The sequence below is a fragment of the Sus scrofa genome, chromosome 2 (assembly GCF_054392235.1).
Source record: "Sus scrofa isolate SSC_HxYL_T2T_F1_AM1 chromosome 2, Sscrofa_HxYL_maternal_Yorkshire_Landrace_v2.0, whole genome shotgun sequence".
Lineage (NCBI taxonomy): Eukaryota > Metazoa > Chordata > Mammalia > Artiodactyla > Suidae > Sus > Sus scrofa.
The window spans coordinates 116,395,077-116,412,157 of NC_139384.1; the positions used below are offsets into that span (position 1 = coordinate 116,395,077).

Consider the following 17,081-nt stretch of genomic DNA (forward strand, 5'->3'; position numbering starts at 1 on the left):
CTGTCTAAATCTTAGTTTTTGCAAAGTGTGGCAGTTACAGCTAGCTGCCTTTTCATTCAAAACGATGAGTTTATGTAATCCACATCAGATTTACAAGAGACAATGCATCAGGAAACTGGCAAAGGAATAGACATATTTGTAAACAAACACATACTGAACAAAAAAGTATTGAGAGAAAAAAGAATTGATAATAAATGTATTAATCTCCTTTCTTTCTTTCCTTGCTTGCTTTCTCTTTTTTTCCACTTTCACCACATAGTTGTTTCTTATAAATAAAAAGACTGTTATCAGATCAAAAGATGTCAATATTTAGATGTGTGTCATCTATAAGTCAGGCTAGTATTTATAAGAACACCTGTGTTGAAAACGAAAGCCATTTCCCCATAACTAGAAGAAATTTTCTAGTATTATAAGTAGAAATTTACAGCTGATGAAAGGATTATGTGTAGGGCTTTGTTTCTTTCTATTCCTAGATTTTAGTCTATGGTAGTAATTAACATTAAACTCTTGTGTAATATGGTCTCTCTCACTCTCCTCTGTTTTGCTCTAATTTAGTATTTGATGTTGGACCCAGCCTGAACCTATTCTTTTTTAAATAGCAAGGATTACAAGATTTCTTTCCAGAAGTTCCTGTTGTGGTGCAGTGGAAATGAATCCGACTAGTATCCATGAGGCTTCATGTTCAATCCCTGATCTTGCTCACTGCGTCGGGGATCCAGCATTGCTGTGAGCTATGGTGTAGGTTGCAGACACAGCTCAAATCCCGCATTGCTGTGACTGTGGTGTAGGCAGGCAACTGTAGCTTCTATTTGCCCCTAGCCTGGGAAATTCCATGTGCCATGGGCCCAGCCCAAAAGCCAAAAGAAAAAATATATATATATATTTTTTCCAAATCGAGTAATATAAGTATAACTCATTCTCCTCAGAATGGAAATCCAAGATTCAAGGACCTTTCTTACATCAATTCTGTTGGATAATTTTCTCCCTTTTATTATAATAAGTATCTATAGTGCAGTGCACACATTTTTCAAATGCAGCAGAATAGGGGAATATAACAATCAAAACATAAAAATGTGTCAGTTCATGAATGAAGTGATTTGACATGGCTCCACCAAATATAACAGCTTAAAGCAAAAAAATTGCTTTAGGTTGAATGAGTCAACCCATGCATGTACCCTGCCAGGCACATACACACAATTGATTGACTTACCTTCTCTCTCTTCCACCAGTTGTCTATATGTGTGGCTTAACTGTGTACACAATGCTGTTATCCCTAAATTGTCCACTTTTCTTGACAAAAGTGTTTAATACAGCATTTCCAACATAAATAAGAGTATTAGTTATGAGAATCCAAATAAGTGAACAAGAGAAAGCCTTAGGTAATGAGATTATTTAAGTAATAAAAGACTTTGAAAGAGAGAATAAAGCCTGAAGAAATCACATTGTTATATGAGACAAGGCTATAAAAATAAATAAATTAGTAACAATGAAAGCTTCGCACATCACAGTTATTATCTCCTTTAAGTGGAATCGAGAAGCATTTGCAGTGGATTGAAATTAACAACTATAAAACTGAGTATAGGAGGATACCATTTTGTAGCATCTGGTCTCACTTGGCACTATGTGAACAATTTCTTTATAGAGGAGGTAATTGTCCAAACAACAAATGCTAGATTTCTATTTTAAGCAAATGCATAAAGAAAGAAAAACAGTGCAATGAACTATAATCATTCATCTTCAGAATCAACATGTTATTCTTCTTTCCAACTTAGCTCTTTCTGTTCAAAGAGCCGTAGTGCTTTCCTAATCCAATTCCACCAAACAACTTAGAAGATTTTTGTAAAGATAATGCATCATATTAATTTTAGTGTTATGTATTAGAATTTAAGATGTTTTAAACTTTGGTGATTTTCCACTTATTTAAAAGTATTACTTATTAGAATTCCTATGTTCTAAGTACCCTGTATTTAACTGTATTTTCCATAGCTATTTGTTATTTGCAAAACTATAAAAGAGAAATATATATACATATATGCTTTGAGTGTGCATACATGTGTATGTATAAAATAATATTTGGGTGGCCAACCCATTAGATTCACATGAAAATTACTACTCTTTTTTCATCTTGAGAATAAAAAATAAATATAATTAAAAATCATTTCTAACTTTTGAATGAATTTTCTTCCTTGGAAGATAAATTTATTAAAGGGAAGAATTAGATTCTGTTCCTCTTTAAATTATGGCTATGTCTCTGCATATAGTAGTTGCTCAATATTTTTTAAATGGAATTAAAGAGAACAAACTTTTCAGAAGATAATTTATCTCTCATTTCACAAACTGTGATTGTTGGCCTTTCTCAGAGGCAAATATTACTGGAGGCCTTCAGCAGCATCCCTCACCAGCTCATCATTTGATCTTCTCATCTCTCATGGGTTGCCTCCGCATCTATAACTACAGTCAAGAATTCAGTGTGCTTATAATGCAATTTCTCAACTATTTTCCAAATTATGTATCAGTTGCTTAATCCACATCTCTGGACACATCTTGATTCTCCACATGTTCTCAGTCGTCATGTACAAATTCTTTTGGCTCTGCCTACGAGTCACTTTTCAAATCTATCCATTTCTTTTCATCTCTTATTTTTCTATCTGGCTGCCAACTAACATCTCTAACTTAGGTTGTATCACTACTATGTCCAAACATTAACTTTGTCTTTTCAATATAAAACAGGCTCTTTACTGTTAATCTACCCAGTAGCATTTCTAATGATCACATGAGATGCCCTGCGGAGCCCTCTATTCTAAATGCTGGCAGCTAAATGGATGTTTTAAAGGACATTGTAAAACTTCACTGAAGTAACATTAGACAGTCACTAGAGCAACAGGGAGTATGATTTCCCAGCTGTTAATGATGTGATTTCCAGTGGATACATTTCCACAAGAAGGATAATTTAATGGTTTAAGGGCATGACCATTTTTATTTGGATATTTAGATGTAATGTATAAATTGCTGCCATGGGTGAAATTTGAATGTGTTCATTCTACTATGCTCAGGTAACACTAGGCATTATGGTTAATTTTTATTAATTTAATGCAATATGTCTTGTTATGGCTTAGTAGAAGTTCTTAGATAATTACTGATTTTTAAAACATATATTAGAAAGCTAAATAACTATCAAAGTTTCAGGAATATCCACTTAGATCAGCTAGAATGATCAGCTCACTTTGACTACATGCAATCAGAATTATCAGTATAGGAGCTCTTCCATGATGTGGCAGGTTAAGGATCCAGTGTTGTCACCATGATGGCTTGGGTCGCTGCTGTAGCACAGGTTTGATCCCTGGCTTGGGAACTTCCACCTGCCATGGGCATGCCCCCCCACTAAAAAAAAGAATTATCAGTATAGATAGAATCTGCTGACTTGCAATAATTGTGTTACTACTCTTCTACCTTGAGTGTATAGTGTTTAATCCACACTGAACAAATATATTCCTAGTTTTATATACTCTGATTCTTGTTGATGACATTGAATACATATTTCTGTATAAAGATATTTAGAAAGGGCAATAAGGCATAAACATGCTCAGAAAATTTAGAATTCTTTTAGTTATCAAATTAGACATTTTAAATCAGATATGAATTGACAAGGAAAATTGCTGAAACAGTTTTGAACATACCCCTATAATTGCATTCATTACATAAAGACCTCTGTATTGAGATCAAAATATTAATCATTTCTATGTTTACTTCCCTTAAATAACTAATTTTAATGGCATCTTCAGTCTTTAAAAAATATTGAACATTTAATTTTTAATGGGTAATACATTTACAACTTTTTAAAAACTCAAAACATAACACTGCATAAAGTGGAAAGTTTTCCTTCTACCCTTGACTTCTAGGGATAGTTCTCATTGAGTACCCTTACTAATTAAGTACCCTTAAATGTACTAGTATGTAATTCTTGCATATTATTTCCACATATTTTTGGGATAATTTTATGTATTGATTTTACTGAAATATAAGAAATAGAATTTAATGCAAAGTATGTTTTTCCCTCTAATGTGAAAGACATTCAGAGTTTAAACAGCAAAATTATTTTCAAAACTTTTATTTTGAAGACAGCTCAAGGGAGGAAGTATAAATAATTTTAGTTTCTGAAGGCATCTATAAATGAAGATGTACTTATCATGTATAATTATCATTACTTATAATAATACTTAAATGAGAGATGTATTGCTATCTTGCCTAACAAAAAGTCCATATATTGGAACACTCCAATGATATTTAATTCAAGATTCAGTAATACCCTCAGACTTCTAGATTCTTTGCATCTTTCTGCTATATTATCTCAGTATTTCAGTTTCCACCTAAATGAGTTCTTCTCTTGTTTGCAAGATGCTAACATAGTTCTAGATGTCATATCCACAAAATAATGTCTAGGTAAGGCAAAGATGACTCATTCTTGTGTTTCACGTTTAACAGTGAGAAGACTTGTAATGAAGCATTTCCCTCCTTAGCACATTTGGTTTCATTGATCAAAATCATTCATATTCCAACCTATAAACCACTAACAGTAAGGGTGCTTTCAGCGGTTGAAAATAAGCACGCTTTTACCACATAATTATGTTGTAGGAGAACAAATGCTGGAATAAATTTAGGTCTCTTTTAGTGAGAATGATGTGTAGAGTGATAACCAACAGTGTTTTCTGTACTGGCTGTGATCACTCACTCAATTATACTGAAAAAACACAAGAAAAAGATTTGATTAATGATGAAGAAAGATCACTGAGTAAATATTTAAATAAAAGAGTTTGGGAACGTGGTTTTGAGGAATTAAAAGTGTGGTGAGCAGATATGTCTTCATTAACCATTATGTGGATTTATAAATTAGTCTGCTCAGGCTGCTGTAACAAAATACCATAAATGGTGTGGCTTAAACAACAGATACTAAATTTACCACAGTTTTGGAGTCTGAAAGTCCAAGATCAAGGTGCCAGTCAATTTGGTTTCTGGTAAGGACTCTTTTCATGGCTTATGGTCTGCTGCCTTCTCTCTGAGTCCTCACATGGCCTTTTCTCAGTGCTCATGCTGGAACAGAGAGAGTGGCTCTCTGATGTCTATTTTAAGTACACTAATCCTTTTGGATCAGGGTCCCACCCTTATGGCTTCATTTAACTTTAATTACCTTTTATACGCCCTACCTCCACATGTAGGAATACTGGGGTTGAGCTTCAACATATGAATTTCAGAGAGACACAGTTCAGTCCATGGCAGTATACTCCTATTAATAAGGGTATATAATTTCAGCAGATAGTGACTGACAAGTGGATTGCCGTAAAGAGACATGCAACTAATCTTTCCAAAACTTGGGGGGGGGGTGATGTCTCCACTCATGAAGTAATGCCTAAAAAAGTAAATTTGCAAAGCTCTGACTAGCAAACATTACCATAATGTCTGTGGTAATGATAATTTGGTGCTTCCAGCAACAGTAAATGATTTAGACAGCAAGTTAGTAATACTTTCAATTTACCCTGTGACTAGTTTTATCACCCAAACCAAAACAGGGTATGTTGCCCTGGAGCAGAGTAACTTGCTTTTGATTCTGTAGGCTTTTGATGTTGTAATTCTTAGATACAAGGCCAGGAAAACGAGAGGCCCTGTGAGGATTTCTAGTTCATTACCTTTTTCTCCAGGAAATGGGCTTTAACTTCTGATCAATTCAGTTCAGACAGAATGAACCCCTTGAGACACAGCTCATGATGCCCTTTGATTTTGTTGAGTGTTTGTTTGTGTTCTTCTTTAAACTACATTGGAATAGAAACTATTTTGTCAAATGCTAAGCCAATGACATATGGGGAACCAAATATAAGATAATATTGCTTTCCCATAGATAGAGGCACAGTTTCAAAATTTGGAGCATCAGAAAGGGCAGTTGGTAGATAGTATTATTTGTTTTGTGGTTATTTACATTATAGTTTTAAAGGCGTGATGAAAAAAATCACCTATATTCCATAAATCACAATGGGGAAAGCATAAGCATTACAATAAGGCATAAATAAAACTAGAAAAAAAGGCACTATTAAAACAGTTGATGAAAAATCATACTATTGAAAATAATACTTTTATGATCTTGGCAGAGCTAGAGTCTGGTTAGCAGGTCCCTGTGAATCATAGTTCATAATATGAATGCTTTTCCATGGAAGGGGCAGATTTCAGTTTTAAGAACACAGCCAATTGGAAAGGTTTCTAATTTGCACTTTGGGAAATAACAAAGCATTTTATGTATTCAACTGGAAAAGCCTGAGTTATTTATTTATTTATTTTTTATTTTTTACCCCCCACCCCAAACAGCCTTAACATTTTCACATAAGATGTCTACCTCAATATGAAGGGGGGAAATGATATATGTGCAGTGCAAATTTTAACATAGCACATAATTTATTTGAAAATCAGCCTTATTCAAGAGTGTGAAATCAATGGCACTTCTTAGATAGCAGCCTAAAGTGTGTTACTTTATATTTTGGAAAATCTTTGTTTCTTGAATTATGTTTTAGTTGTCATGAATATAACTAAAATATTGACACAAGTTGGGAAAATAGAATATTACTTGAAAATTTGTGGACTGGATTTGGATTTCTTCTTTATAAACTACAGTAACAGGAAATTAGTCCACATCGTGCAAAATGTGTTCCTCATATATTATTATTATTATTATTATTATTATTATCATTGCTTCAGGAAATAGGCATTTTTGCAAAGTGCTGAAATGTTATCAGCATATAGTATACTTTAGCATAAAGATTTCTGTAGTTTTTATAGTTTGGTATGATTAGTATAAAAACACACCCCCTTTTTAAAATCTCAAAGATGTTAATAGAGAAATTTTATCAATGTATAGTATATAAATGTAATAAACTATTATTTAGTTGCTTTAGCCTATGCATATTTTATATAATGCCCTTTCTTTGTTCTAGTAGCACATCCAGGATACCACATTATATTTATTTGGCATGTCCCCATAGGCTGCTATTGGCTGTTAACAGTTTCTTAGACTTTTTGTTTGTTTGTTTTTATGACCTTGACAGTGTTGAGGAGTATTGATCAAATAAATTTTAGAATGCTCTTCTAGTAGAAATGTTCTGATGTATTTTTGTTATTCTTCTTATGATTAGACTATAGTTAAGACTTTTGGTTGGAATAGAGAGCCATTCTATTACATTATATCAAGGATACATAATATAAACATGACTTAGCTCAATATTGACTTTGATCATCTTTTGAGGTGGTGTTTTTCAGGTTTCTCCATGGCAAAGTTACAGTTTTTCCCCCTCTTCCTAGTGTATACATATGTATAAATATTTCTATATGTTAATATTTTTATCTATATTAAACTATGAGTTTATACCAATGTTTCTAACTATGATACATTATCATGTGAATCATTCTAGCCTCTTCCTTTTATGTACTCAGTCCTTCTCCGACTATGAGGAAACTGATTCCCACCATTCATCACGTATCCATTTAGTTGTTCAGGTGCAGTATACTTGCATAGTGGTATTAGGATTTTTGCCTATATTATTTTGGGACACTACTTTATCAACCAAAGTACAGTCCTGCTCTGCAGTCCTTTGTGTCTTCAGTCTCACAGACTCCACTCACTTCCACAGAATCTCTTCCCTCAACCCCTTCTTTGAAGTTGTTCTATATATCTCTATTTCAATTCTGTTCCTTTGGCATAGTCTGCATTCCTTCCTGAATCTTAAACTGCTTAAATGAGTTTTCTTAATTTTTATACATTAAGGTTTACTCTTTGTGCTATACATTGATCTGGTTTGAAGAATGCCTAAGTCAATATCCAACATTCCAGTATCTTCCAACATAGTTCACTGTCCTAAAAATCTTCTGTGCTTCATTTGTTTCAAATATCCCCATTCATCCCCAGCTCCTTGGCTACCACTAAATTTTTTCTTGCCTCTGTATTTTTGCCTTTTCCAGATGCCATTTAATTGGAATTATACAATATGTAGTATATTTTGGATAGCTTCCTTCAGTTAGTAACATGCATTTCAGGTTTAACTGTGTCTTTTGGTGGTATGATAATTCATCTCTTTTATTTTTTCTGAATATTTCATTGTATGGATGTACCACAAGTTATTCACTGGTTGAAGGACATCTTAGTTAATTATTGTTTGGGGAAATTATGAATAAAGCTGCTATAAACACTTCTGTTCTTGTTTTTCTGTGGACAAATCTTTTCAAATCAGCTGAGTAAATACCTGGAAGTGCTAATGCTGGATCCTATGGGGAGTTTGTGTTTAACACTGTAAGAAATTGCTAAAATTTCTTTCAAGGTGGTTGTACCATTTTTCTTTCCAACCAGTAAGAGCTACACAATTGCAGGATTGACTTGAATATCCATAAATGATTTGTGTGGACGTATTTAAAATGCAAGAGGTTACCACATAGCCACAAAACAAGACAAACAGCCAGGGTCCAAATCATAAAAGTTCAAGTGTCACATTCAAACTATGGAAAGGTGGGAGTGGTCACCATTGAAAATATTTGATCAATTGAAGGGGTAGGTATAGTTACGTTTGTATATTAAAATTACTACTTTTGCAGCAGTATTGGGAATAGAAATGTAAAACGGAGGTTGGAATAAGGAAAACCATTACAGTATCAGACAAAGTCTGAGTCACAGATGATGACAGAAGCAGTGAAGCAAGATGGAAGAGAACCAGGAACACACTCTAAATGAAGATGTAATTGATAGTGAATGACTGGACAGAGGACATGAATGAGAAGTATTTGGTTAGGGCTTTCAGGTTTCTCACTTGGGTTAGTGGCACCACTAAGATACTAAACAGAGAAGGAGTAAATTTGGCATAAAAAGACACAATGAGATCAGCTTGAGATATTGAGTTTGAGCATCCTGTGAGATATTCCACCATAGGTAACATATAAGACTTCTCATATAAAGATAAGCAATCAGAAGGCAAATCTGGATCAGAGAGATTAGAAAACATGGTGGTGGTTGGAGCATGGATTATGGATGAAGGATCTCAAAGATGAGGTGGAGAGGAGAGGGCTGTCAGAGTACCTTTAACTAGCATGTAAGAAGTGAGCACATGAATACAGATCCATGTAGATTAAGAATTAGTGACAAAAGCAACTGAAAATGATCATGCCTGAGGAAAAGTATTAGAGAGAACCACAGCAGTTACTTGTTTTTTTTTTTTTTTTTTTTTTTTTTTTTTTTTTAAATCCAGATTATTGGCTCCTACTACAGACTCCCTGAATCAAAAATCTCCAGGGTTTTGGAAAATTGCATTTTAAAAATTCAGTAAATACAGTTATACTATGAAAACCTATTGAGAGTGGATGCCATCTTGCAATGAATTGAGATTATATAGAAGATAAGAAAATGAAGTCATTGAGTAAAATTCACAAACAGTTTAAAGTTTGACAGAAGAGAAACAGAAAGCATAGGATAAGTAGAGATAAATTAAACAGAGAAAGCCTGGAAGATGAATAAAATAGTATTCTAATAGGTAAAATTCAGTATATATATATACATATATATATATATATGTATATATATATGTGCATGCTTGTGTACACACACACACATGCACACATGGCTAAGAATGTGGGCTAGGGAGTTCTCTTGTGGTGTAATGGGTCAAGGATCTGGCATGGTCACTGCAGCAGCTTGGGTTGCTGCTACGGTGCAGGTTCAGTCCCTGGCTGGGGAACATCCCCAGCCCTGGGATGGTGGGAAAAAAAAAAAAAAAAAAAAAAGAAAGAAAAAGAAAAACAAATGCGGGCTAAAGAGACACTTAATCCTGAAAACCATCAACTTTGATATCTTAGGCATCTTACTTGTCTGCCTTTGTGTCTTCATCTTTATAAGAGATAAAAATAACACTTATTTTCTTAATGAGTTTGGGAAAAATAATAATCTGGAAAAGACCTGATGCAATACTCGATGCATGTATGAGCACTAAATAAATAAGTATTTTGTTAGCGATATATCTTCAGTTTCTACAAGGGCTCTAAGAGAAGGTAAGAATTCTAAAAGTCATTACCCATCCTTGTGTATGTCAAACATTCATTAACTAGAAAGAAAATACACTTACAAATAAGTAAATTTGTTTCTTTATCCTTTTTTCAATGGAAATCCTATTCTTAGTAATACTACAAAGCCCTTGAGAACAATAAGTCCAACATTTCTCAGCTAGGCTTCTCAGAAGAAAATCCCTAGCAGCAATACCTGTAACTCTGAAAGCTAGAGGATAAGTTTTTCTTATACTGGGGGGAAAACAAACAAACAAACAAACACCGTTTTCTGTGATCTGCAAGTAAGCCTTGTTGGTAGAAATACCTCACATTTTATTCGTTAGAATTTCAGAAAGTGGTTGATTTTAAGAAATGTAAATATTTAAACACCTGGATTTGCATTGTTTTATTTGTTAGTCAAATCTGTAAACAAGCCTCTGAGGAAAAACTCACTGAAAGTTTCTCAATTATAATTAAGACAAAGTGTGTGAAAGTAGTTGGCTGTATGAGCTCGCCTGTGAAATAGACAGATACTTAACTCCTAAGTGAATCACAGGAAATGCTTAGAGATTAGTAAAATGCCTTTAGTAATAAAGTTTCAGAGCTTTTTTCTTTTTCCTCTGCTGTCCTTGGTTAATGCTTTCCTAACAGGGATATATTTATAAATGCACAGTATGTACATAACACCCAGGAGTAGAAACAAATCTCTGATCTTCACCAACAAGCATTCCAGATAAGCACACACTCTAATTTATACTTGGGTTTGATCTTTAATTAGATGAATAGTCATACTTACTCTCTCATAAATAATATTTAATGACTTCCTATGTAAATAAAATATGTGAGTTCTTGCCAAATGCCTTAGCCACATGGTTTTGGCTTAATAATAAACTCTTGGATGGTTTTATAATAGTCTTTTACTGTATTTGCATGATTGCATGAATTTTAAACTACAGTATATCAGCTTTGAAATATTGTTACACAATTATAAAACACTTACTTGTGACTTAAATTCAACAACAACAACAATCAAACCAAAACCTTTTATGTCAGTGAACTATTAGGGTTGCATAGTGAGCATGTAAATGATTTTAAAATACTTGGTGCTCTGTAGCATTTAGGAAAATAGGCATTTAAAAGATGATAGTGTGTCAATGAACTTTTTAAAATTACATAGTCCCTTTACAATGTAAGCCTAAAATGTAGCCACTTCCCCCTACCCCCAACAAATGTCTATGTGTAGCTACTAACAACAGATTGGATTCAATTATGTCTATAGTTTTTGAGTGGATGTTACTTATTTTTCATGTAGCTCAAATGTCTTGTACACATTGGGGTTCCAGACTTGATACTGTAATTTTAAATAATAACTAGGAATTTCATCATTCCTCAGATCCAGGTGGGCTCATACCATATATTTGTTGACCCAGAGTTTTAGGAATTGAGAAAATTTTAATACTGTAAGAATGGAGGCAGGGAACTGAGCTAACTTTTTTTTGTTCTTGTTTTGGGGTAAGGTTTTGTTTTTGTTTTTGCTTGTGTGGTAAATTATACCATTTTGACCATTTTTATTTATGCAGTTTAGTGACATTAAGTGAATTTACATTGTTTTGCAAGATTGGGTTTTAAAGCCATATATCAAGTCTTAGAAATGCTGTTGTTCAAAAATTACTTTTTGCTTTCTAGAGCATGACTGCTTTTGAAAGGATGACCTAATTAATTATGTTCTAGAGATAAATATTTTATGCTTGAAAAAGGATGGAATAGAGATATTGCATGCATTACTTAAAATAGGGTAAAACTAGGGATTCTGGTCCCAATGCCATATATACACATTAGTAGGAATGGTAACATTTTGCTTGTCTGCTGTTACTACTTTGTCTTATTTCTAAATTGTTTTTAAACTTGGGAAAAACAGGTGTGGCCGTTCATTACTCCTTCATCTACTTTCAGAATAGTATACCCTTAATAAACCACTGGATATTTAGTATCCAAGTGGATACTAAGAGAAAATTTCTGTATTATCGAAAGCATGCATGGTAACACTGACCTCCTTCATTGTTTACATGAAAACTTGGTTCTCCATGTTGAACTGCTTCTGGGAAAATTGACAGAGTTCAAATGGGTTCAAACCTAAGGATAAAATGATGAAGAAAAATCATTAGCTTTTAAATTAGTGAATATTTATACCCAAAGTGTTTAAGAATACATGTTTATTAATTTGTAAATCCTATCTCCAAGTCCTGTAAGGACTGATGTAAGATACTATTGCTGATTCTTGAAAAGGTAAACATTTGATAAAGTGCTATATACTATATGTTTTAGAATATTGTATCTACAATCATCACTTTTCTAAAAAAATAGCTTACACAACAGATATATTTTATAGGTGTAATTCAGTTGTCCTGGAAGAATAGAAATCTCATCATGAATTTAATTTGTTTTCTCTCTCTTCTGTATTCATAGCAACTCCTGAAATTAATAATTTAAGTTATATTCTTCCAAATGTGTACTCACTATCACTATCAGGTCAAATAGACAATATATAGAGAGAGTGGCAGGATGGGAATTTGTATTACAATTTAATCCACTGCAAAGTCCTAAAATTTTTTTACAAAACTCTTCTCAGGCTGCAGGCTGAATAAAATGCCCATTTCCTCACTGGTCCCTTTGAGATTTGGTGACATACATTTTTCAGTCTACAAAAGGACATTTCTTATATCCCACAGTGTGAGTAATATTTAGTAAGATGACCATATCTTTAGGTACAACATATTGAAACTGGCAACCATTTTAAACATACTAACTGCAGAATGGATTTCTATTACTGCTGAATACTCCTTCCTGAACACATGTCTCTCCTTGGAGAGATCTTGTTAAAAAACTGTCTGAATCCGATCCATATTTAGGCTGACATTCCTATTATTCCAATTAGAGAAGTGTCAGCAATTACAGTTCATTCATTGAATGACAAACACTATTGATATTTATAGGTTTTCCTTCTGAGTGTCTTTCTTGATTCAGCACTTAAAGTTTTTTGCTGTGTTTTGGTTTTAGACAGGATTTAATGTTAAATCTAAAAAAATTCTATTGTAATCTCTAAGGCCAATAGTAAACAGTGTGGTCTAAAAGGATGGTAAGACCTAAAATAGAGACACCATCACCCTCATCATCATCATCGCCACCACCACCACCACTACTACTGCTACCACCACCACCAGTTAGTGGATATGGCTCACAGTGAAATTGGCAGTAGCTGAAATTTACCTACAGGTCATCTCTTCTCTTTTTCATCTTTCTGATATAAGACACTCTCAGCACCTCATTTCCAGAGATGTAGATGCATTCGAATGCAATTACCTTCTACTCTCCCTGATAGAGACATTTTTTATTCACTTGTTTCTCTGTTCCTTAGAAAAAGTATAAGACTTACATTGCACTCTTCCAAATGAACCCATGTGAATTTTTTAATGTGGACATATTAGTTGGAAGCAATACATTTTACCACAGTGTGATAATCCTATCATGCTTTCCCTCTGACAAAGGGGACTTTGATCCTGGCCTCATCAGAGACTGAGTGCTATGCGGTCATCCTGGATATCACATTTCTCCTCCCTTCTGTTGTCAGTGCTGGTGCCTTGGTTCACATGTGTAACTCCTGCTTTGACCTAGTAGTCTTGTACTTGTCTTGTTTCTGGTATCTACTTTATTCAGGCTTTCGGTCAGTTCAGGCATATAAATGCTGCCTGAAACTTGCCACCTCATCTTTGCAACATTTGCTGGTGATTTTTAAGGCAATATGCCTGACTACATAGTTAACAACGTTACTTCCCGTATAGCTACTGAAAATGCTCAAGTATTTTTTAAAATCAACTTTATTGAGCACTAATTTACATACCATAAAATGCACTAAATTTAAAGGCATGGTTTGGTGAGTTTTGATATGTATGTGTATATATATATGTATATACACACACACACATTAATTAATGATACGTGTGTGTGTGTGTGTATAATTATGCTATAATTAAGAAATAGAACATTTTCATCAAAAACTTTGGCTCCTTATAACCCCTGGTAAATAAAATATTTTAAAAACTTACTTTTAATGCATTATTGAACTGGGTGGGAAAATGTGGGACTTTTTCACAGGCAAGTCATAATCAGAAAGTGGGAAATCAAAAGCATAGATAAATGATGGAATTGGTGTTGCCGTGATGTGTGCAAGGACTTTGGTGATCCACAACCTCAGTTTTACTGGAATATTTGCAAAAATGGAACACATAGTAGGTCACAAAGCAAACTTCAACAAATTCCAAACAATAAACTTCACATAGACCATATCTCTTCTGTACAAAGATAATTAAATTCGAGAATTAAAAATATATTTTAAATAACTGCAAAATAAAAAGAAATTATAATAAAATTTTTAAAAATTGGAATTGAATTATTTAAAAAGATTTAAATAAATAGGATATAGTTAAATCAGTTTAGGGAGGAAACTTTAGGTTTTCATGTTCATGTGTAAAAGGAAAAATGTCTGAAAATATGATCTGAGTTTCTGAATTAAATTAGACAAGAGATTAATATATTACATTGTGCATAGTCTCCCCCAGGAAAGTGTGTGACCTAGAGCCAATTAAGGCTTTAATTCCTAAAGGGAGACATGGGCAATGCAACACAGTTTCTACCCCATGAATTTTTCCAAACGCTCTATAATTTTTTTAGACTGTCATGTATAAACTGGGGAGAATCTTCTCAACAGTTCTTAATTCTGATAGACCAAGGCTTAAAATCAACCAGCTTTAGAGGAGCTGAAATGTAAAGGGCCAGCTGAACTTCCAGAGTTTTTATTTGACCTGAATGAGTGGAAGGGAGAGGGTCAGAAAGAAGAGTAAAAGTAGAAACATAAAGGTATGCAGGGAATATAAGATATAGAATGAGCTAAAGTCAATATAGGCTCAAGTTTTCCACATTATTTCTTTATCTTAATCAAGGAATCCTGAAGGAAGCAATTTTGGAATCTGAGTTCTTTTTTGCAAACTCTTTCATACCCGTCAAAAATGCAGACCATTGAATATTTAGAAATGTATCCTTTTTATTTTTCTAAGAATATTTTTTATCCCTAAATTTTGATCATGGCTGTGATTGCCATGGCATGGCTTGATATTTCTCCTATCAGGACAGTCCCTAGTAAAATGTGTCTCCTAGCATCCAAGTTGGTTCTATAGCCTACATGGAGGTTTTATAGGAATGTGACACTCCATAAATGCCTTTTTCTTTAAACTGGCTAGAATAGGTTCTTATGTGTATAACTAATCTCATATACTAATATAGTATTATTTCAATAATAGATAACTAGAAATGTCAAACTGGCATGCTGTATAAGCTATCTATTTGGTCATATGCCCAGGACCCTGAACCAATATATATCTTTACTAAGGTAAAATCCACATACTATGCAAATCATCCATTTAAATTAGTCCTTTATGTATTTATTTATTTATTTACCATTTAGATGATAGTTAAGCTGGAGAGAAGTTCCTCTCAGCAACTCAGATGGCTATTCCCAATTCCCATTTCCATAAGAAGCTTTTTAAATGAATGTTTTTTGTATTGAAAGCTCCCTGAAGTGGTCATTTTATTATAAATTATGCTTTCCTTTATTTTTATATTTAGAAGCAGAAGTGCAAAAATTGGTCCTCTAATAAGAGTCACATAAGAGGCAAGAGTTTGAGCCAGAGGAGATGGATACAAAGTGATTACAATTTGTATATCAGATTGATACCAATCCATGAAGATATGTCTGATCAAATAAGTTGCTTGAGTACCCTGTATCTCAGGATCCCACCCTAATAGTTGGTTCTTTCCAACTGCAGAAGTGAAAGGTTTTGCAGTCTCTGCTAATATAAGTTACTTTGAACAGATCTTTGCTAGATTTAGACTCCCATGAACAAAACAAGAGTAAGACAGTAGAAACTCAGAAGCTCTGTGCACTTTGGGTTAGGCATGTCCAGCAATACACTCTGCTCTAAGGAATAGTCAAGGATCAGTTACTGTCTTGTTCTCTGCTATGAAATGTTTAAATATGTAGCGCTCTAATTTAGGAAATCAGAACCCCTGTTAGATTCTATCAGGAGTTCCCATTGAGGTGCAGCAGGAATGAATCCTACTAGTAACCATGAGGTTGTGAGTTCGAGCCCTGGCTTTGTTCAGTTGCCGTGAGCTGTGATGTAGGTCACAGATGCAGCTCGAGTCCTGCATTGCTGCGGCTGTGGCATAGACCGACAGCTACAGCGCCAATTGGACCCCTTGCATGGGAACCTCTATATGCCACAGGTTCGGCCTTAAACCCCCCCCCCCCAAAAAAAAAGATTCTACCATAGATCTTTTTCTCCATGCTCAACACCAAGGTACATATTCAATCTCTTTTTTAATTAAAAAATTATTTAGCTGTATTTGGCCAGGTCCTCTGTGGTGACCGTTTTGCAGAAAGGACAGGAACAGTACACCAGAAAATTATCAGGTAAATATGTTCATCAAGCAAAATTAACTTTATTATACTTAGCACAGCTGGGGGAACATGAACTTGACATAGCTGTATTTGTGCTCGAAGAATGAAGGTTATTTAAGGTATTTTAGGTCCCAGATTTGGTGACTTAAGGTAGATTTTGCATGATCCAACTGTTAGTTGCCATGAAGGCTGATTTGGTTGAGTGACAGACCCTTCTTGCTCCTGCCCTCCATTTAAAGTACATTAATTGACTTCATGTCTCTCAGGGTACAAACTAAACCAAGTGACTGAGCCCACTGATCTGACCCATTTTTGTGTGGTATACCAACCAAGTATTCCCTCAGTTATCCATCTGTGAGAAATTAGTTTAAATTTCTTGTCTGCTGAAACACGGCAAGAATTTCCTTCCCATTTTCCTTGTGCCTTGGGCCTAGCCATCTTTTCAGATTTCTTAATATCATTCTGTTGCTTTTTAATAAGACAAGGAATACACTAAAAATTATAGCTT

General features: G+C 34.1%; 1 protein-coding gene across 6 annotated transcripts in view; it reads right to left on the reverse strand.

Moving 5' to 3' along the window:
* LOC110259429 (uncharacterized) overlaps window positions 1-17,081 on the reverse strand; it is a 904,175-nt gene that overhangs the window by 42,820 nt on the left and 844,274 nt on the right. For all 6 annotated transcript variants that reach the window (XR_014838422.1, XR_014838425.1, XR_014838423.1 and 3 more), the window contains one exon: window positions 12,110-12,192. Coding sequence is in view for 2 of the 6 variants with exons in the window: in XM_085014125.1 (XP_084870251.1) it covers window positions 12,122-12,192 (71 nt within the window). In the remaining 4 variants the exon portion in view is untranslated. The remainder of the gene's footprint in view (window positions 1-12,109; window positions 12,193-17,081) is intronic.